Source organism: Phocoena phocoena, chromosome 15 (assembly GCF_963924675.1).
Source record: "Phocoena phocoena chromosome 15, mPhoPho1.1, whole genome shotgun sequence".
Classification (NCBI taxonomy): Eukaryota; Metazoa; Chordata; class Mammalia; order Artiodactyla; family Phocoenidae; genus Phocoena; species Phocoena phocoena.
This window is the reverse complement of record NC_089233.1, coordinates 74,152,442-74,174,950: the sequence shown is the minus strand read 5'-3', so window position 1 is coordinate 74,174,950 and position 22,509 is coordinate 74,152,442. Positions and strand designations below refer to the sequence as shown.

At 46.0% G+C, this 22,509-nt stretch overlaps 1 protein-coding gene across 11 annotated transcripts in view; it reads left to right on the top strand.

Annotated features, from left to right (window-relative positions):
• The window catches only part of ZMYND8 (zinc finger MYND-type containing 8), a 126,307-nt gene that overhangs the window by 66,151 nt on the left and 37,647 nt on the right, over positions 1-22,509 (top strand). For 10 of the 11 annotated variants that reach the window (XM_065892451.1, XM_065892456.1, XM_065892457.1 and 7 more), the window contains 2 exons: positions 956-1,437; positions 13,988-14,128. In XM_065892451.1, the coding sequence (XP_065748523.1) occupies positions 956-1,437; positions 13,988-14,128 (623 nt within the window). The remainder of the gene's footprint in view (positions 1-955; positions 1,438-13,987; positions 14,129-22,509) is intronic. The other variant, XM_065892458.1, reaches the window with a different exon arrangement.

Genomic DNA, 22,509 nt, shown 5'->3' with positions numbered 1-22,509 from the left:
ACATATACCTATAAAATCAGCTGTCGGAAAAAAGTGTGCCTGCCGTCTCAGTAAACAAAGGATGTTGCAGCCATCAAGCCAGTAAAAGTACCCTGGATGGTGAGCCCTGAGGGAACTCAGGCTGAAGACAAACAGGCAGCCCGCTGCCCCGCCCTCAGCCACTGTAGCCACCCTAAGCGGTGGACCCTGAGGACACTTGGGATGGGAAAGCACAGGATCCTGTCCTTGATAGCTAAAGTGCATATCAAAGGAATGATGTCAGTGAGCCCTGATGCTTACATCTTCCCACACGTGGAAAAAAATGCTAAATTCTTTCACTTGAGATGCTTGGTTTTCTTTAATTAACAATAATCTTTGAAGTTCCCACTACCTGGTCTTTGTTGCAAAATCTCCTGTATATACTGGCTCCTCCCTGACCTCTTGGGAGCAGTCCCTCAGCGTGATCTGAGAGGCTTCCTCCAGGCTTAAGTCCTTTTTTTTTTTTTTTTTTTTAAAAAAAAAATTAGTTAATTATTATCTTTGGTTGCGTTGGGTCTTTGTTGCTGCATGCAGGCTTTCTCTAGTTGCGGTGAGTAGGGGCTGCTCTTCGTTGCCGTGTGTGGGCTTCTCATTGCAGTGGCTTCTCTGTTGTGGAACACGGGCTCTAGGTGCGCAGGCTTCAGTAGTTATGGCTCCCCGGCTCTAGAGCACAGGCTCAATAGTTGCGGCGCTTAACCACTGCGCCACCAGGGAAGTCCAAGTCCTCAGTTTTGTCCGCCAAATAAATAATTCTCAACTTTTAGGTTGTGCTTTGTTTTTCAGTTGATACGGCAGTTATGTGTGATTCACTTAAATGTTTCTTCAGAGGGTAGAACTCATATGTTAAGTGTTCTTGAACAATAAATTTGTAAAAAACTTAAGAATCTTGGAAATGACCACAGTTGACTTAAACTCCCTTTCTCTTTTGCACTCCCAGGGCCTGGGTTCCAATAAATAATTGCTACCTCATGTCTAAAGAGATTCCTTTTTCTGTGAAAAAGACCAAAAGCATCTTCAACAGTGCAATGCAAGAGATGGAGGTTTACGTGGAGAACATCCGCCGGAAGTTTGGGGTCTTTAATTACTCTCCATTCAGGACGCCCTACACGCCCAACAGCCAGTACCAAATGCTGCTCGACCCCTCCAACCCCAGCGCTGGTGCTGCCAAGATAGACAAGCAGGAGAAGGTCAAGCTCAACTTTGACATGACGGCGTCGCCCAAGATCCTGATGAGCAAGCCGATGCTGAGCGGGGGCACAGGCCGCAGGATCTCCTTGTCGGACATGCCACGCTCCCCCATGAGCACCAACTCCTCCGTGCACACAGGCTCCGATGTGGAGCAGGACGCCGAGAAGAAGGCCACGTCCAGCCACTTCAGCGCGAGTGAGGAGTCCATAGACTTCCTGGACAAGAGCACAGGTCAGCTCCAGGTGGGAGAGGGTACAGGGGCCCCCTGGGACACAGGGGCGCTCCCATCGGGGCCACACCTGTCTGGCCCTACCTGGTGAGCACCACAGAGTCAAAGAGAGCTGCGTGGCGTTTCATCCCAGTGGAGCAAGTTTTAATTTTTAACTGAGTAACCCATTGGGATTCTTGCTGTTAGGGACCCAAAAAATGAGAAAAGTGTTCCCCAAAGGCCAGCTGGAGGTCGTTCCTAGAAGTGGGCAGAGGTGGCCAAAAATCCTTCAGAGTTCTGTTCAGATGCCTCTGAGATGAATCACAACTTCCTACAACAGTTTTTTTCTTTCTCAAGAATTTTATTTTAATTGAAACATTTTTTCTATCAAAACCAGATATTCACATTACTTAAGGCTCAAATATTAGAGGAACATATAAGGGAAACAAGCATATTCTCTCCCCAGAGCAGTCCCACTTCTTAAAGGTCCACCCGTTGAACGGTCGTGTTGCACATTGGAGCCTTGCTGCTGTAGCAGTGGTGACGGACGAGGATGCTGGTCTCAGATTATTTCCCAGCTCTGCTACTCACTAGCCCTGTGGCTTTAGGCAAGGTACCTAATCCCTCCGTGGCTTGGTTTCCTTACCGGTAACACGACCATAATGATAGGACCTACCTCAGGTTCTTGTGAGGATAAATGAACCACCATACATAAAGGGTTTAGGACAGCGCCTGAAACAGTAAGTGCTACAAAAATGTTGGCTACTATATTATTTCTTCTGGTAGTTGCTCATCCCATGCCTATGTGGATTCAGAGAGGTGTTACAAATGAGGGATGCTGGCTGAGTGTAACAAAAGCAAGGGTGACTTAAATTGAATTCTTTCTATCCAGACAGTTTGGTTGCATATTAAAACCTTTAAGAACTCTGTTTCCACAAGGAAATGGGTGTACTCTCATTTTTCTTGAAACACGGCCTTTACTCTTTGTTCTTTCTTGTTGTATCTTAGAGAAGCATGGGTAGAAAGAAGCTCCACACTGAACATGGTAATGAAGGCAGCTAGCCCTGAGGCTCTGGGTTGGGGAGACTTTTGATGAACCCCAGGACACTCGCCCTATTCTCAAGGGTTTCAGCCCATGGAATGTCCACAGGAATGTGGCCTTAACTGTTTTCACATCTTAACATTCTTCCAGAGAAATGGGAAATCTGCATTTTAATATAGAATCTCCAGTTATGAAATGTCAGCTCAAAATGTCTTAAGATATTTTCCAGAATGAATAAAGCTCATCTACAAGTTGGACCAGTATTAGACCTCTGGCCAGAGCATTACCCTCGGATAGCCTTTCAGGCACCACCCTCCCCCTTCTTTCCTTCACATAAGAACTCTTTAAGGAGCAGGTGTCCGGAATTCCCTGGTGATCCAGTGGTTAGGACTCCGTGCTCTCACTGCTGAGGGCCTGGGTTTGATCCCTGGTCGGGGAACTAAGATCCCACTAGCCGCATGGTGCGGCCAAAAAAGAAAAGAAAAGAAAAGGAGCAGGCATCAATTAAGAGACCACCAATGTCCCCGGAAGATAAAATGATGGGGACTTAGTGTTAAACTCAAAGAATTCCACTCATTTTGGTTCGTGTTGTTGCTTCTTTCTGGTTTGCTTATTTCAAGTACTGCTTGTAGCTGCTCTCCAAATGACTATAGGTGGAGTAGAGAGTTAATTACCAACAGCTTTTGATTCTTCAGAATAAAGGCTGCAGTCTTTCTCCAGGTCTGATCCAGCCATGTGGTCGAGGGACTCACAGTTGAGTTACAGGGCTTTGTTCTGATGACATAACTTCTATTCACCAGCCTCAGAAAAAACTTCCGTTTTGCCCCCTAGTTTCTGACCAGAGTCCTCAAAGGCTTACTTTTATTCCATGACATGATTCCATTTAAGCCAAGTTAACATGGTATATAATCACACAAACTCCTCAGCCTTTTCGTTCTCATAGAGATCATGCTTTTGAGAAAGCGTTTGAACTCGGCAGCAGTCCCGTGAATTACTGTTGCCTGAACTTTGACTGCTATGGTTTTTTGCCATAATCTTAAGTACCACCTATTTTATTACATTCTTATTTTATTACATTCTTAAATATTAAGTCTGCAGTTTATAAATTGCAGACGCAGTTAATAAATGCTAAGCTAAATAAAGTATATAAGTTCATGTGTTTAAATTTTTTGCTGTGCTTTTTCCTCATATACGTGAAATTAGCACATAACTTGTAAAATAAAACATGTTGGTCTCTGAACCACTGTTGATGTTCCAGCACCATATTTCAGGAGACATAGTTTTAGAGGAATAAGAGGAACACGTGTAATGGGTTTAATTAAGCTTCTCTCTTTCCTCAAGAGGTTCAGAGGTTGAAATGACGTCAGAATTCCTGACAAAACTCCTTATTATATGAGTGACTTTTGAGGTGGTAAGTTAGCAGATACCCCATTTCAGTAGAATTTAAAGCCGTTTCCCAGAATATAACTGCTTACTAGTATGTGCCTGGGTTATTTTGCTGGTCGTGAGTTAGGCAGCCAGTGAATAGTGTCGGAAGAGAAGGTCTTTATTAAAAATTGTTTTAGTCTTAGAAATTGCCCTCTTTCCTGTAAGGAGCTAGACAGTAAATATTTTAGGCTTTGTAGAGCTCTTGTTACAACAGTACAAATATTCAATACCTTGGTTGTGTTACTAAAACAGCCATAGGTAGTATGTGGCTGAGACACTGAAATTTGAACTCCATATAATTTGTATGTTTCATGAACTACGAATCCCCCCCGCCCCCCACCAAATCATTTAAAAATGGTAAATACTCTTCTTAGCTTACAGGCCATACAAGAATGGGTGGTATGCCAGATTTGGCCCATGGATTGGTTTGCCAGTTTCTGTTATAGACTAAGAGAAACTCCGAGTCAGTCTCCCCATTTTACAGAAGGCAAGTTGAAGTCTCTGCGGAGAGTACGGGGGTGCTGAAGTTCCCACAGCCGGATCCTGAATCTGGACGGGCTTTCTTTGCACTGCACACCACTGCCCTCTGCTGTTGGCAGCGATAATAGCACTCTGTGGAAGGAGAAGTGGGTTATTTATTGAAATGCCCCAACAGTCAGAGAGAGTATAATTGAGACAAGACCGCGCTTTATCCACAAGTGTGTTAAAAAAAAAAAAAAAAAAGATTGTCATAGTATTGAAAAACCTTATTAGTTTCAGCAGGGAAAAATTTGTAGCCAGCCACATAAGACTACACATTGAAATAAGTTATTAGATAAAAATTTTATGAGAGTTTAGAAACCCTCCTTTTGTTTGGGGGATTGAGGAGCTCAGAATCATGTGTCTATAACCCTTAGGGCTGGATTTAGCTCTCTGAGGAGGCCTTTGCTCAGCCAGACGCCTTTCACTCTTGGAATCTTGTGTTAAGGGTCAGAGTGGTTTATATTCTCCATGATGCCTCCTTTATCTAGACCTCCTGGCCAGATTGATGCCTTTGCCAGTATTTGCTTGTGGGATCCTGATTTAAGTCATTAATATGTATTAGGGTAAGAGTCCTGGGGCCTGGCTTTCACCACTCTCAATAGTGGTCCTTTGGTGTTGCAGCCCCATGTGGGTTCCTTCAGGGAGAAGGGAAGACGGTTTCAGATACTCTTTTTGTCCTGTGAAATCAATACATGTTTGTCTTAAAACAAGTGCTAGTTACAAAAACTAAAGTCAGGGCTAATCCCACCCCCCACAGTCAGCCCTTAGAAATTGTTTCCTGGACTCTTCTTTTTTTTTTCGCTGCACTGAGCGGCTTGCAGGATCTTAGTTGCCCAACCAGGGATTGAACCTGCGCCCTTGTCAGTGAAAGCACGGATCGCCAGGGAATTCCCATCCTCGACTTACTCTATGTTGGTTTATACAACATATTATCAAGTTGAAAATTCAAGTACTTGCAGGGATCAGGCAGATACGGAAATGAGTGAGTTTTGGAAGTGATAAGGACCGGGGTGAACTAAAGCAGAAATCCGCTCGTCTTCATGACTATGACACACTCATGGGTGCTTGTGTGTGTAACACTTTCCAAAGCAGTACTTACTCTTCCCATACGTGTGTGCTGAGCTAGAGAGCTATGCTTTTTTTAAAGGGCACTGGGGGCCAGATCCCTCTGCGGGTTCTAGCCAAGTGCGGATGTGGCTCAGTGTTGCCAGATTTCTGGTTGTTCAAGAGAATTCTCAAATATTTTAAAAATGCAAACTACCCCAACTTTTACACATTGGCTCAAATTAAAAAAAAAAAAAAAAACTATAGGGACTTCCCTGGCGGTCCAGTGGTTAAGACTCCGCGCTCCCTATGCAGGGGGCACAGGTTCGATCCCTGGTTGGGGAACTAAGATCCCGCATGCTGTGCGGCCGAAAAAAAAAAAAAACAACACAACAAAACAAACAAAACCTGGAGAGCGCATCAAATGCATCTGTGAACTACCGGCTTCATGGATCACCTGTTTGGTGTAGACTGTTGAGGGTTTTCTTTTTTAACCTGTGTTCTGAATACTTTTCCATGAACTAAATAACCATTCAGGACAGCATTTCTGTCCTGTCCTAGACCATCCAGTGATTCTATGCTGTGGAGCTCATTTGTTCATGCCACCAAGAGTGGTGCAAGGTGCCGCCAGCCCTTTGAATGTGTAGGTTGCTGCCAGGGCTTTGTAAGTAGAGGAACTTCAGTGTGAGTCATTAAATCCTCCACTGCCACCTCCCCCAGGGGGCTGGGGTGTGTGGGAGGGAAGGGGCCTTTTTTTCTAATTTAATCCTACCCGTCCTGTTTCATGTAGTCAGAAGGGCACTTAGCACAGTCTGGGGGTTTTGTAAACGTAGATAATAAATGATGTGTTTTAGCCCTTGCCTGTGAATTGTACATCAGAGTGTAAAATCTGATTAAATTATTTGTGACTTCAAAGGCAATTAGATCTTCCTTTGGGCAAGATTTATGACTTTATAAAAAAGGATCGGCATCTGTTTCAAGGCCTAATTGAAACGTGCATTTCCAGTTGTCTTTTTGCTTTCAGAAATGTCTGTAGGGTGATTTAAAACAGGGTTTCTCAAGCTCAGCACTACTGACATTTTGGGCCGGATGATTCTCTGCGGTGTCCTGTGCCCTGTAGGGTGTTTAGCAGCGTCCCTGGCCTCTACCCACTAGATGCCAGTAGCACACCCCTGCCCACAATTATCACAGCCAAAAACATCTCCAGACATTGTCACGTGTCCCCTGGGGGGCATGGTCACCACTCCAGTCCTCATTGAGAGCCATAGATTTATGTACCGTGCTTTTGAATTTCAGCCCTGATAAAACTCTCCTTAACCCTCAACTTTGAAGCTCTCCAATATTTACATTTCATTTTACATCATTTTCCCCTGAATATAAGATATGCCTTTCAAATGTTAATATTATAGAATAAATAGTCCATAATTTCACGCTGAGAGGTGACAACTGTTAAGAATTGGGTGGCTCAGATTTTTTAATGTATATAATCACAGTGATGATGACAGTAATAATTTGTGTGTGTGATGGAATGGGATTGTACTAAACGTTTTGCTTCTTTCAGTTTAGCAGTGTTTCTTTGACATCTTTCTATTCGAGTGCACATATTCTCATCATCAGTAGTAGGTAGATTTTATGAAGTCATGTGAATGCAGATGTTTTAAACAGATACATTGATTTGTTTTCTTAATGTCTGTAATGTATATATGTGTGTCTAGAGCGATTTCAAACAGGGTTTCTCAACTCATCACTACTGACATGTATATGTTAATTATATATTTATATCTCTCTATATATGGTCCTTGTTCACTTTCTAACCCCCAGTGCTGTAGACATTTTGGCCAGCTTAGTATTTTCCATGTTTCTTTAGATGGTCATGAATAAAAGTCTTCAAGAACATATCAGTGATTGAACTTCGCCGGAGTCACACAATTACAGAATTCCTCTCCCTTCATTACATTTTTTATATTAACAAATAACATTTTTGCACCTGTTTTAAAATTTTCCCCCCAACAAAACCACAGTAGAAGCAAAAGCATTTTTAAAAGAGCAAAATGGCCCATAATCTAAATGCCTCTAGTTGACCCTTCTTTCTTTTTAAACGATGAAAGGACTACACGCACATGGTTAGAATTAAAACAACAAAATGAAACCCAGCAATATTAGAGCGGTATAGAAGGGTATAAAAGAAAAGCTAAAGTTTTTAATTTTTTTATCCCCACTTCTGGGCTCCAGTTTTTCTCCAAAGTTTCCATGATTATGGGATGTGCTGCTAGAAAAAAAAATTTTTACGTTCATTTAAAGATGTGGGCATGCTTTTCAAAAACATTTACACATATGGGGACATTTCTATGCACACTTGATTTTACCTTTTTCTCTTTTTCCCACACATATTTTTGTCAGGATGTAGAGATCTGAGTCTTTCTTTTTAAGGGTTGTATGGTATTTATACCATTATTTATTTAGCCAGTCTCTAATGAATAGGCATTTATAAGCCATCTTCCATTCCTTTGCTATTATAAATACTGTTGCAGTGAACCTTCTCGTGCATATCCGGTATCAGGGGCACTTTTATATCTATGGGGTGAATTCATAGCAATGGAACTTCGGGTCCGTGTGTTACGTATACTTTAATTTTTTTTTATATTTAAAAAAATTAAAAAAATTTTTTGGCCACACCACGCAGCTTGTGGGTTCTTAGTTCCCCAACCAGGGATTGTACCCATGCCCTCGGCAATGAAAGTATGGAGTCTTAACCACTGGACTGCCAGGGAATTCCCTGTACACTTTAATTTAATTTATTTTTTATTTTTTTGTGTGTTCAAACATCTACTTTTTATTTATTTTTTTAAACATCTTTATTGGAGTATAATTGCTTTACAATGGTGTGTTAGTTTCTGCTGTATAACAAAGTGAATCGGCTATACGTATACATATATCCCCATATCCCCTCCCTCTTGTGTCTCCCTCCCACCCTCCCTATCCCACCCCTCTAGGTGGTCACAGAGCACCGAGCTGATCTCCCTGTGCTATGCAGCTGCTTCCCACTAGCTATCTATTTTACATTTGGTATACTTTAATTTTAGTATCATTATCACCTAACTGCTCTCCTGAATAGTTTTTTTTTTTTTTACTTTTTTTAAAATATAAATTTATTTATTTATTTTTGGCTGCGTTGGATCTTCGTTGCTGCGTGTGGGCTTTCTTTAGTTGTGGCGAGCGGGGGCTACTCTTCATTGTGGTGTGCGGGCTTCTCCCTGTGGTGGCTTCCCTTGCTGCAGAGCACGTCCTCCAGGCACGCGGGCTTCGGTAGTTCTGGTGCAGGGGCTTAGTTGCCCCGCAGCATGTGGGATCTTCCCGGACCAGGGCTCGAACCCATGTCCCCTGCATTGGCAGGTGGATTCTTAACCACTGCGCCACCAGGGAAGCCTCTGAATAGTTTTTTGATGCCTGTGAGTGTACCTCTTTCCTCACCTACCCTGAAGACTAGGTGTTATTTTTGTTTTTTGTTTTTTTTTTTTTTTAAACATCTTTATTGGGGTATAATTGCTTTACAATGGTGTGTTAGTTTCTGCTTTATAACAAAGTGAATCAGCTATACATATACATATGTTCCCATATGTCTTCCCTCTTGCGTCTCCCTCCCTCCCACTCTCCCCAAGGTGTTATTTTTGAAACAAGTGTACCATGCAGGTGAAAAGGATGTAGGATGGAGATTTATCTGTATATCTCCATATGCCTTACCTGAGTTTACATTTATTTGTGTCGAGCTCAGGGTTCTCTACGTGTGCTTCTTGACCATTTGTATTTTTCTGTGAGCTGCTAATCCATGTGTTTTCCTTGGATGCCTAATCACTCAGCATGCCTTTAGTAGCTGCAGAATATCGAGGGGACGGTGTAAATTGGTACCTTTGTAATGGAGAGGTTTTCTTGGTTGTCATTATCATTTGTTTATTGCTTATTGCGACCACAGTCATGAGAAGAGGATCGGAGAACTCATTCTTCAGTTAATCATCTCATGTATCCGTTCATGTTGTGAATGTCTCAGGCACCTGGCAGCGTCAGTGGCTGGCAAGGAGCCTGTTCTGGAGCTGATATTCTCAAGGCAAAAGGGGCACCTGGACCAGCTTAGATGGGGCTGGCAGGGGAGGGCTCTGAGGAGGTGGTATTGGACCCAAATGTTGAGGACAGCTAGTCAGTATGATCTGGGTGGGAGTGGTGGGTTGGGTGGGTGGGGTGTCTTTCCTCGGAAATTCCAAGTGTAAAGGCTCGAGTTGGGAGCGGACTTGATCTTGGAGGGGCCAAGCACAAGGGGCCACGTGGCTGAAGATTCCAGAATGAGGCAAGGAAAGGTCAGCTGTCTCATTGGGTTTTTTTTATTCTGGGGAACTGGATGCCCCTGGATGGTTTTAGGCGGAGGAGTGATGTTTGCTTTCCTTGTTTAAGGCGCTGTCCCGGCTGCTGGGTGGAGGTGCCCTGGGAGGGGGTGCTGTGGCAGGTGGTAGGGGACCTGTGGGGAGCTCTTTGTGGGAACTGATGTGTTAGGGCAGTGTTTCCCAAACCTTTTCTTCATCATCACCCCCGAAGGAGCCCTTTTAGACACTTTCTTCTTTTCTTCTTCTTTTTTTTTTTTTGCGGTACGCGGGCCTCTCACTGTTGTGGCCTCTCCCGTTGCAGAGCGCAGGCTCAGCGGCCATGGCTTACGGGCCTAGCCGCTCCGCGGCATGTGGGATCTTCCCAGACCGGGGCACGAACCCGTGTCCCCTGCATCGGCAGGCGGACTCTCAACCACTGCGCCACCAGGGAAGCCCCTAGACACTTTCTTCTTAATTGTCCTCCCGTGAATATTTTATATTTTTTAAAATGGAGGTGAGAGCCACGTAACAGAAAATTAATCATTTCAAAGTAGACAGTTCAGTGGCATTCAGTACAGCCACAACACTGCATCCACCACTCTTACCTAGTGCCAGGACATTTCCATCAGCCCAGAGCAAAACCCTGTACCCACCAAGCAGCCACTTCTCATCCCTGCTCCCTCTCCCACCCCCATCCCTTTGCTCCATCACTGACCCCTGGCAGCCATCGATCTGCGTTCTGTTTGTATGGATGTGCTCAGTATGGATATTTCATTTCAGTGAAATCCTATAAAACATGACTTCTGTATCTGGCTCCTTTCACTTAGTGTGGTGTTTTCAAGGTCACCCACATTGCAGCATGCATCAGAACTTCATTCCTTTATACCAGGGCTTGTCTGTGTGTTGATGGACACTTGGGTTGTTTCCGTCTTTGCATATTGGGCATAGAGCTGCTTCGAGGATTTGTTTGAGTATAGGTTTTCACTTCTTTGGGGTCTATACTTAAGAGTGGACCCTCATGAACTTTAAACGTATTGTATGTCCTTTTACGTACAGCATGTGTGCTTTATTTATAAAAAGGGTAAGATTTTTTTCACCCCCTAAGATCTACTTTCTGCCCCTTGAGGGTGATAGCCCTGGAGATTGGGATGGAGGTGAGTGCGAAGATTTGGGTGTATTTTGGAAGTGGTGTGCAAAGGACTCGCTGAAGGGCTGGGTAGGCTGAGGCAGGAGAGCAGAGGAGGAATTGAGACAGTGTAGACGTGTTTGGCCTTGAACAACTGGGTGAGTGGTTGTGGGGAGGTCAAGACGGACACAGGTGTTTCACAAATTGGGGAGGTGGGGTAGGTGGCAGCCAGGGATGGGCACTGCCCATCACTTTCTCAGAGGCGAGTTCTGCAGTGTGGGTTGCTAGGTGACCCCGAGGTGCTGTCCTGGTCCTGATTACGTGAAGCACTGCAGTACCAGACGCCAGTGAGGGTGGCCCCTGCCCTTTGCTGGCTGGGTGGAAAGTGAACCAGACCCGTCTCCATGGGAAACCAGTGTTCACGTATCCAAGTGCTGTATTTCAAATTTTTAAAAAATTTAGAACGTGTCTCTTGAACCTTCAATACTTAAGTTTTATTAACAAAGGAAACGTTATATGTCTATGAAATTGAACGATTGTTGTTCCAGTTATTATTATTATTATTTTTTTTTTTTGCGGTACACGGGCCCCTCACTGTTGTGGCCTCTCCCTTTGCGGAGCACAGGCTCTGGACGCACAGGCTCAGAGGCCATGGCTCACGGGCCCAGCCGCTCCGCGGCATGTGGGATCTTCCTGGACTGGGGCACGAACCCGCGTCCCCTGCATCGGCAGGCGGACTCTCAACCACTGCGCCACCAGGGAAGGCCCCAGTTATTATTTTTTAACTACACGAACATATATATATATATATATATATATATATATATATATATATATATATATAAGAAAACTAACGACTCTCCCTGTGTTCTTGGTAAATTCCTTACGTGTCTATGAAATTAAAGGCTTGTTGTTCCAGTTATTATTTTTTAACTACATGAACATACATATACAGAACTATAAAGCTAATGACTCTCCCTGTGTTCTTGGTAAATTCCCAGCAGGCCCATGGGGGGGGGTAGGGCTCTGCTAGACCACCTGCCAACCTCTCCTTCTTACTATGTAACTTGAACTGTTAAACAGGGAAACATGGACTCCCTTGCTTGAGTTCTCTGTGTGACCCCGCACCTTTGTGTGGTTTGGGTTCCCGCTACCCTTTAGGGTTAGTCTTCCTTGTCAAAGTTCCCTGCAGCCCCAAGCAGTGCTTCTGCTAGTATGCTAAGACCCTCCCTGCGAGCCCCACTTGCTAGTTTGCTTAAGGGAATACAATTAGACTCTGGTCTTTAATCCTTGTGGAGGGAACACACTGCACTGATCTTTTCAGCCACTGCAGATCTCTTTTGGAAACAGAACATAAATGAATGAATAATAATTAAAAATCCTAATACTAAAGATTTTATTGGTGATACTTAAATCTTTTGAAACACCTTTATTTTTCTATTTATCTTTCTATTTATTTGTTGGCTGCGTTGGATTTTTGTTGCTGTGCGCGGGCTTTCTCTAGTTGCGGCGAGCGGGGGCTGCTCTTCGTTGCGGTGCGCGGGCTTCTCGTTGCAGTGGCTTCTCGTGTTGTAAAGCATGGGCTCTAGGTGCACAGGCTTCAGTGGTTGTGGCACGCGAGCTTCAGTAGTTGTGGCTCACGGGCTCTAGAGCGCAGGCTCCGTAGTTGTGGCACATGGGCTTAGTTGCCGCACGGCATGTGGGATCTTCCCGGACCAGGGCTGGAACCCGTGTCCCCTGCATTGGCAGGTGGATTCTTAACCACTGCGCCACCGGGGAAGTCTCATGAGTTAAGTACTTTTATGAATCCTTTTGTATTATATTATTAGTATCCCTCTTTGTAGCTATCAGGAAAGGAGATTCAGAGACGTCAGGTCACTTGCCCAAGGTCACACAGCACGTCCACAGAGCTGGGATTTGAACCTCTCTTTTGGCTCCTGATCCATGCTTTAATCCACTTCTCCCTACATCTAGAGTCTTTCCCACTCTGTTGCATTAAAAATAGTGTTGGCAGGCCCTGGCGCTGGAGCTGAGGCTAACTCATGTATGTTGACTAGCTGAGCTGGTGTAGAGTTTAACCCATTGAATCCTCACTCTGGGGATCCCCATTTGGCAGATGAGGAAACCAAGGCAAGAACCCACCAGCGTGTCCAAGCACTTGTGAAGTCCCTGGGATGTCGCGAGTCGAACCCCATCGCCATCAACAGCTTTCTTGAGGTTTCTTGCACATCTGAGGAGAGCTGGTCATTTGAATGCCTGTCACACGTTTATGGTAACAGGACAGCCCAATAATACAGAGCCCTTTCAGCAAAGGGACAGGATCTAAAAGGTCTTTGGGAGGCCCCAGTTGGCCCATCTGAACACTTTGTTTTGTTAAATGGTTTGGTTTCTGTTCTCTCTTCCCCCACCTGCTCAGGGGAGCAGGAAGTTGGGAGTTTTAAGGTATTTTTAAGACTCGGGCATAGGTACGACTCTATCCTCCTATAAAAGTTTGAAACCCAGTAAGGAGGGAGGTAACTTACCAACAGCGCCCTCACTCCATCTGTTGTGGAGTTTGGCTTCGTTCAGCATTGCAGGACCTTTGAAATGAGAAGCCTGCGAGCTCCCAAGGGGTGGAGCTGGCCCCTGGCAGGTGCAGTGGCTGGGTGAACCGGCCCCTGCGTCTCCCACAAATGGATGACATGCCATTTGTAAGCTTGGCTCTGGTCTCTGCATCTGGACCGAGGCGGGGGCTGGTTTAATCGCTGTTTGTTTTGAGATTTACACCCGTGAATGGGCCAAACCAATTTCAGTGGCAGCTTAGCCAATTTGTCTTAGAGCTTTGTGTTTAATAGAATGACTGGGGCAGCCTTCTTCCTTCGTGGCTTTAACATCGGGTTAAAGCCCTTTGCTTGAAATACATAGCCAGCCCTTCCTGCTCCAACCCCCTCTGTGGTGCTCTGGCGGCCTGGTTGAAATCAAATAGAATTCCTGTACTCTCCTCCCTGCCCTACACCTACAAGCTTTATATGTTTCTTTCTTTGTAAATCTGTCTTTTAACGAGTAACTTACTTTTTCAGCTTCACCAGCCTCCACCAAGACGGGACAAGCGGGGAGTTTATCCGGCAGCCCGAAACCTTTCTCTCCTCAAGTATCAACACCAATCACGACGAAAACGGACAAGACGTCCACCACGGGAAGCATCCTGAATCTTAACCTGGGTCAGTTGGAATTTTGGGAAGCCTCTTTCCGTAGCAGCTATGAGTATTTCTGCAAGTTGTAATGTCCTCTTTTGTGTGTGGTTCTTTTTTTTAAAAAAAAAAAAAGATTGGTATTTTTATTTTTATTTTTTTTGGCCGCATGGCTTGTGGGATCCTAGTTCCCTGACCGGGGATCGAACCTGTGTCCTCTGCGTTGGAAGTGTGGAGTCTTAACCACTGAACCTCCAGGGAAGTCCCTGTGTGTGGTTCTTGAACCCTGAACTCTTTTCTGTGTACAAAATGTTGAAAAGGTACAGTGGTTGGAGATGAAGAGAGATCAATACAAGGAACTAGCAAGGGATTTCCCAGAGCTTGTTGACATGCAAGGCTGTTTTATCTTGAAATACCTTAGGCCAGTGTTTACAACCTTACTTGCCCTGGACCACAGAAACCCAGTTCTTATATTTGTAAATATATATATTTAAAGTTATATATATATGTGTATATATATATAAACACACACAGTATATATTGTTTTATGATTCAGTATTTACTTTTCTTATGTATAGTGTGTTCTGACATATTGTTTTAATTCTTTTCTTCTGTTTTTTTTTTTTTTTAATGCTAGTCTTCATCCTTGATGTAGTAGTTTTTTGTTTTTTTTTTAAACTCATTGAGTTTCAGTTGGTTCTTTTGAAAGCATTACCTTAGGCCAAAGTCTTTAACAAAAATTAGCACCAGAAATGCTAAACACCCAACTAGGAAGCTATTTTATTAAGTCATTCAGTCACGAGCCCTGATTTTTATTGAGCATCTATTATGTGCTGTGCGCTGTTTTAGACCTGGGGCGGACAGTGGTGAGTGAGGGCCCTGCTCTCTTACACAGCTTGGTTCTAGAGAGGGAGAAATAATAATCAAGCTAAAAAAACTAAGAGAGGTCATGTCATCATGGAAGGTAAAAGGTATTCATATGACAAGGAGAGAGCTGGGCAGGATGGGGGTGGGAGGAGCAAGAGGCAGTGGTTAGGGAAGGCCTCTGAGGAGGTGATACCTGGCCAAGGATTTGCATGACAAGAAAACCCAGCCATGTCGGTGTTAAGAGGAAGAACATTCTAGAAGGGACAGGAAATTCAAGGCCTTAGGGTCAGGATGAACTTGGTGTGTTATAGGAATGGCAAGGAAGCTCGGGTGACGTGTCCTAGTGGGTGAAGGGGAGATGAGGTCAGAGAACACAGGGACCTCATGAACCTTGGTGTGGGACCATTTGAGCAGAGGAGGGATGTGAACTGACTGGGCATTTTGGAAGGACCTCTCAGGGTGTTGTGTTGGGAAGAGCCCGTGTCAGCCATTCTTAACCAGGGGCAGTTCCCCCGACGCCCCAGAGGACACTTAGCAGTGTCCAGAGACATTTTCGGTTGTTAAAACAGGGGTGGGATGGGGTAGGCTCTCGCCACTAGCATCTAGTACAGGCCCCCCCAGCAGAGATTTACTGGGTTGCACCTGTGTTGACAGATTTGGTTATGGCAGGAGAAATGGGAGCCAAGAGTTCAGCTTTCGATTCTGTAAGTTTGAGATGCCTGCTAAATTCCTAGGTGGAGAGGTCATGAAGGCAACTGGAGGCTGAGTCAGGCCAGGTCAGGGCAGGAGGTGTAATTCCGGGAATCTTGATTTATACGTGGGATTGGGTTCAAGCAGTAGTTCTCGTAACTCGGGGGAGGCGGAGAGTGGGGGCGTTGCTGGCATTCATTTAGTGGTTGCAGACCAAGGATGCTGCTAAACTTTCTACAACGCGTGGGACAGAGCCCACCACGACAGAGAATTATCCAGCCGCAGTGGCAGTAGTCCTGAGGCTGAGAGACCCTGGTCCAGAGCATAAAGAAGGAGTGAGGGGCCTGGGCCGCTTGCACATGTAGACCTCAGGAAAAGTGAGCAGAGGAGGCTGAGAAAGCGCAGGGGAACGAGGAGAAAGCAACACTCAGGGAGTGTGGCCTACTCCGGAGGCCTTGAGTATAGCGGGTTTCAGGAAGGGAGGGGCGGCCACCCGTGTGGAGTGATGCTCCAGCCTGAATCCACAGCCTCTGGTGGTCACAGCCCTCTGGGTTCATCTTGTCCTGAGATGCCATTTTCAGATGGAGAAACAGAGCACTGGAGAGGCGACCCCAGGATCTGGGATTACAGAGCCAGAGGTGGCCGGGCTGGAGGGAGCCTGTGTTTCCCTGGAGGCTGGTGCCTCATTTACCCAGGTCACCGGGTCGCACAGCCCGGAAGTGATGGGACAGTCCGGGTGGTGGCTTGAGGGGCTCCAGCTCAGGTTGGCTGGTGGGAATTCTTCACTTGAACCAGCAGGGACCCATCCGTTCCCCTGGGGAACACTCATCGTTCTCAGCAGTGTGGTTTGCTTTCTCACACCCTCCTCCCACCTCTGCACCCCCGAAAAGAAAGCTGTACAGAGACGTTCTCACAGTCATGCTTCCTCTCTGCCAGTCAAGTGTGGCAGGAGTAGCTCCTTCCGTAAACCGGGCTGTCCTTGGGCATCTGTGTGATGCTCTGGGTTTTTCCATTTGGCTTGACCCACACGTGGGAGTGAAAGGTTTTTCTCGTGGGGTGTGTATTGGCAGTGGGCACGGCAGAGTACAAGGCTCTCCTGTGCAGAAGCCCCCCGCCAGCTCTTTCCATTCCTGGGACCAATGCCTCGTTTTGTCAGCGGAAACAAATGCATAGGGAATGTGGCGTTTTATGGGTAGGAATTTCAGTTACCCAGTGGCAAGAGGATCAGATAGGGATTGGTGAAAAGTGCCATGGATGGGTAGAAAAATAAGAAAGTGGAGGGAAATGCTGAATAATTCTCATGGGACTTGATGTCTGGCATCCATGTAACTACTTTGAACAGACAGAAATGAGACAGAGTGCTAGCGATCATAATGACATCATCATATCTAACAAAACAGTGTTTCATTAAAAAAAATAACTGGAAAAGGCAAAATTACTGAGATAGAAGAAAGATCAGTCAGTGCTTGCTGGGAGTTGGGGAGGGTTTGACTACACATCACAAAGGGATTCTTTGGTAGATGGAATTGTTCTGCATTCTGTTTGTGCTGGTGGCTACTCGCATCTATGTGGGTGTTAAAGTCATATATTCTCCAAAAGGTGAATTTTACTCTCTGTAAGTTAAAAGTATTAAAAAAGTACAGTGACCTTCAAGGTAAGGTAATAACCCCATTGCACAGAGAAGCAAAGTTACCTACCCAGGATCAACACGTGGTTTGTGGTTGAGTTTGGCCTTTAGACTCGGGCTTGTCTGTGTGTATCTCGGACTCTTAACTGAGATACGAGAACTGAAATGCTGCAGGACAAGGGCGTGTTTTGATTTTCATGGGCCCTCGCCACTGTGCCTCTTTGTGCCGCTGGGTTAGTCTGCCCAGCTGTAGGGGTCAGCAGTCAGGTGAAGGTTTGGATGGACGGTCGCATGAAGGACAAAGTGCCTTTCTAAAGGAAGCAGCTCCCACAAGTTGAACTGTGCTGTTCGACTCTGAATTTTCAAGAAAAAACAGAAATCCAGATTTTTTACGTGAACTCTTCTAGTTTTTAAAAGTTGACCGTCAGTTTCATTAAAAACCTCTATTTGGGGGCTTCCCTGGTGGCACAGTGGTTGGGGGTCCGCCTGCCGATGTAGGGGACACGGGTTCGTGCCCCGGTCTGGGAGGATCCCACATGCCATGGAGCGGCTGGGCCCGTGAGCCATGGCCGCTGAGCCTGCGCGTCCGGAGCCTGTGCTCCGCAACGGGAGAGGCCGCAACAGTGAGAGGCCCGCGTTCCGCCAAAAAAAGAAAACCAAAAAAAATAAACTACCTCTATTTGGAATTCCCTGGTGGTCCAGTGGTTAGGACTCGGTGCTTACACTGCTGAGGGTGCGGGTTCGATCCCTGATAGGGGAACTAAGATCCCGCAAGGTACGGGATCAAAAATAAAAAGTAAAAATAAAAATCTCTATTTAGGCCAAAGAAACAAGTACAACCAAAAATACAACCACCAGCCCGTGGGCTTTACTCTTACGATTTATTTTGCTGCATGACGGAGGGGAAGACCCTGTACGCCAACACACCGGGCCTCATTTGCTGTCTTGGGCCCCTTCTCTCTGCTCTAAAATAAGGAGCCAGGCTAGGTTCCGGCCCCCTTCTGTGCCTCTACGGCAGTTATAAAATAAGTCCCGAATAAGAATGAGTTTATGGCACAGGGGGAGAGGGGACCCGAGTGGTTCTTTCCTTCCTCTAGACTCCTGTGTGCTTTCTCTGGGAATCCTTTCTCCTCTTCTCTCGCACACGCTGTTTGCTTTTGGTTCAACAAACGCAGCAGTTGAGTCGCCCTGTTAGTGACAGAAATGTGCCTTGATGCTCCGTCAGAGATGCCGACGGTGGAACGTTGTCAGACCTGAAGGCTTTCGGCTTGTTTGTTCTTCCACTGTTGCTGTTGTCAGGCCTGCTTTCTTTTCTCTGCAGAAAGATGTCTAATGAAAAGCCAGTCTACCTGTAACCTCTGATCACCTGTCTCTGTGACCCCCTTATTCACCCCCAAAAAAGGGTGACCACTGTTGGGTCTTTTTTTTGTTTTGTCATCCTCTGACCCTGTTGGCTCTTTTTTAGTCTCCTTGGGGAGCTCTTCTAGACATCAGCCTGGGTGATTTGGTCCCCATTTGGCAATGTCTAGACATCTGTTTATTATCCCAACTGGGATATGGGTGCTACTGGCATCTAGTGGGTGGAGGCCAGGGTTGCTCTCAAACATCCTACGGTGCCCAGGACAGCTCCCGGCCCTTACCCTGACCTCTCCACCCCCCAAAAGAAAGACTTATCCAGCCCCAAATGCCAGCGTTGAGAAGCCCCAAGAACACATATATTTGTATCTCTGTATTCCCTTTCCTTTTTTTCTCCCACACACCAATGCTAATGTCCTTTACTGATTATTTTCCTTTTCCTTAAACAGATGGGCTTTCCATATCACCACATAGAGAGCTCTGCCCCTGTGTTATTTTAGCAGCTATATTTTTTTCCGTTTAAAGGTAAACTGTAACTTATTTATCCAGGCACCTTATTTATTGAGTAGTTTTCCATTTTTTTGCTGTTGGAAATAGCTGCAGTGAAGACCCTTGTGCCCACGTGGGAGTGAATCCACAGGATACATTCCTAGAAGTGGAACCTGACGGTCAGAGGCCATGTGCTGTTGACGTTTGGAGAGAGGCTGCTAGATTGCCCTCTGAAGGGTGGTTCTGATTCATGCTCCCTCCAGCAATGGAAGATCGTGCCTCTTTTCTCTTGTGCGGGTATTTTTTTTTTTTATCCCCGGTTTCCATTTATAGCCTCAGCTGTCTTCATATCAGCTGAAAAGTTCAAAATGTTGGCAGCAAGGGTGGATTCCGCAGATATTCCCGATATAGAAGGGCAGAGGTGGAAGGAGTCCTGATAAGCTGCTAGGAGCTAAATGAGAAAGCGAAGCTCTTCTTTTCTCCTTGCGGAGGAGAGTCGAGTTCACACACAGCTGAAAGTTGGAGAAAGATAATTACATTTGGCTAAACTCCTAAAAGTCCGCTCCCAGGGACCTGATTATTAGCCCCCTCCCAGGCTTTCGGTGGTTTCTTCTTAGAATAAACGTTACGGTGGCTCATTGACCCGAGAAACCTTATTTTGTGAAATGAAATGCTTTACCTTCTTTTCATTCCTCTTGATTGTGAATATTCAGGCTTTAGGCTAAAGTTAAGAGATTGCGTTTACTGTAGACCCACACCGGTATACATGCGTGTGCGTACACACACTCGATTATTCTGGTGATGTGTACATGTATTTTTATGATCCCCGAGGTTTAGGTACACAAGGGTTAAGGCAAATCGTGAGGCATTTCCTTTACTCACAGACAAGATTGGTCCAGTACAGGGGCTCACAGCCTTACCTGCCAATTAGAATACCTGGGGAACTGTTAAAGGGCCAATGCTCAGGCCTACTAACCCCTCGCCAGTGAATTCAGTCTCTGGGGGTGGGGCTGAGGCATCAGGATTTTTTTTTTAAAGCTCTGGGCTGGGAGGGGAGCGATCTCAGCATGCAGCTAAGGTTAGCAGTCACTGGACTAGTACAGGGGCTGGCAAAATTTCCAGCCTGTGGACCAAGTCTGGCCCCCGACTTGTTTTTGTAAATAAAGTTTTATTGGAGCACAGCCACATCCATTTATTTAGCACATCATTTTATGGTTGCTTTTGCAGCAGAGCCTATATACCTGCAAAGCCTAATTTAATTTACTCTCCGGCCCTTTATGGAAAAAGTTGGCTGACCCCTGCCTGGTAGTCAGTTGTGTGTTTCGGTAACTGCTGTGTGGAATCTATTAACCACGTGGGAATGTTATTGAGGACAGGGTGTCCTCCTGTCACGTGGGCAGCACTGCCATCTCCTGCTACCCCCTTTCATGGGAAGTATTTTTGTGAGATACTTCTTTTCCAACTTTATGCTTGAAAAGGCTGCCTTTTCCCTCCAGAATGCAGTGTGCTTCCTCATTTCTGAGAGCAGAAATGACGAGACGGGCCTCCTGTCTTTCCCCTTCTACTGTCACATTTGCAGCTCAGGTGTTGAAGTCCGTAAGTCCTGATCATACTGCTGTTTAATTGGATCTTCCCTTTTTTCTTTCTATGTTCCCCAGTCCTTCTCCTCTTCCTCCTTTTTCTGCTGTTTTATCCCTGTTTCACTCTCTCTGTTCTCTTTGTAAGGTGCTTCTCCAGTAAAATTGAATATTCTTCCCCCGTCCTAAATAGTTGTGCATTCAACCGTCCCCCCCACCCCCCGCCCCGCAAGCATCTTCAATCCTGGCCTTGATAAGTTCTCTGAAGAGTCCCCGATCAGCACATGCGCACACACCAGACAAACACATGCATGCACACGCGCACACACGGGTATGTTTTTTAAGAGCCATTTCTTTAATGACAAGGATGGTGTCCCTGTTTGCCTTGAAAGCTCACTTTTGGTCTCCCTGGTGACGAACCGCAAGTGTGTTTTGGGGACGGGGCCCTTTCTCATCTTACCTCATTATGGTGATGAATGAAATGGGAGCGATTTGTGGCTCCACTCACCTATGAGTGAGTTGGGTGGGGCTTTGGGGAGACCTCTGATCCCCTTAAAGGAATGGATCTCCAGCATGCGTTGTGAGAGCATGCGTCCCTTCCTGGGTGTAGGGCAGGGTGCGAGGGTCAGGTCAGGTGGGCAGAGTGCAGGCTGTGGAGGGCCTTTGCAGTCCAGCTCTCAGTCTGCATCTCGGTCTCTGTAACAGCCTGATGGTTTGGGGTGGAGGGTAGCAGGGGGGTGGAGAGAAGTCAGGGAGTGAGCTCACAGCTGGTAAGAACCAGCTCACAGGTGTCTTATCTTTGTCCTCGATGGATGCCACATCCTTTCGGACCTGCTTTCTCGGATTGGCCAGGGTAGGTTGGACACCCGCATTCTCTGCTTGTGAGGGTCTGTTGGAGGGGATGCCAGGGCGAAAGATAGTCTCTCATTGCTTTCTGAGCCTTTGCAGTCACCGCCATTTGGTCCCCTTTTTGTGTTTTGGGGGCCACTAGAGGAGGCAGTAGAGGAGGTGGGGAAGGAATTCAAGAAGTGCAAGCTCACGGACCCTTTGGAACCTGGGCCAGTTTGGTCGTGCAAAGAACCCATGGCAGAAGTAGGGGAAGTAGGACCTCTGGGTCTGAGTCATTAGGTAGAGACCTTTGCCTGGGGTTAGAGTGAAGCAAGAAGACACAGGTTCATATCCAAGGCTAATCTGTTCGCCATTCCTCAGATAGGTGCTGTGAGCCAAAGGGAGGTACAGCACACCGGCTGGAGGGTCTGCCTATCTTGTGTGTTCTCTTTCTTTCTAATTTGAGCTCCAGACTAAGTCGACTAAGAATGAAGATTGAAGTCTCCATGGTAAACGAGGAGCTGGTTCTCTCTCTTATCAATGTGTTCTCTGCGAGAGGCTCGGCGCCTCTCTCGGATACAAAGCCCTCTCTGATCTGGGCCTGGAATTCAAAGCAAACTGGCCAGACTCAGTGTCACTTTATCCGCTGCTGTTGAGATTGAACATATTACTGTAACCTTTGGCTTTGGACGATCCATAATGATGCTGAGTGTCACAGACAACCAGCCTTCTGGCTGGGATTGTGCATTTTCAACATGGAAAGCAACCCAGGCGACGGTTCAGTAGAAACCTGCCAAATGTTCTCTCAGGCTCTTATCTCCAAGTCAGCCCAGGCCGTCGAGCAGATGATATCGTTGGGACGAATGACAGAAACGTCTTAGGTTTTTTTTCCTCCCGGGCTCCTAAGTGTGTTTTTGAGGAGGAAGCTAAGTGATGAACATTGTCCGCTATTCCCTCCAGTGCCTGGTCTTACGAGG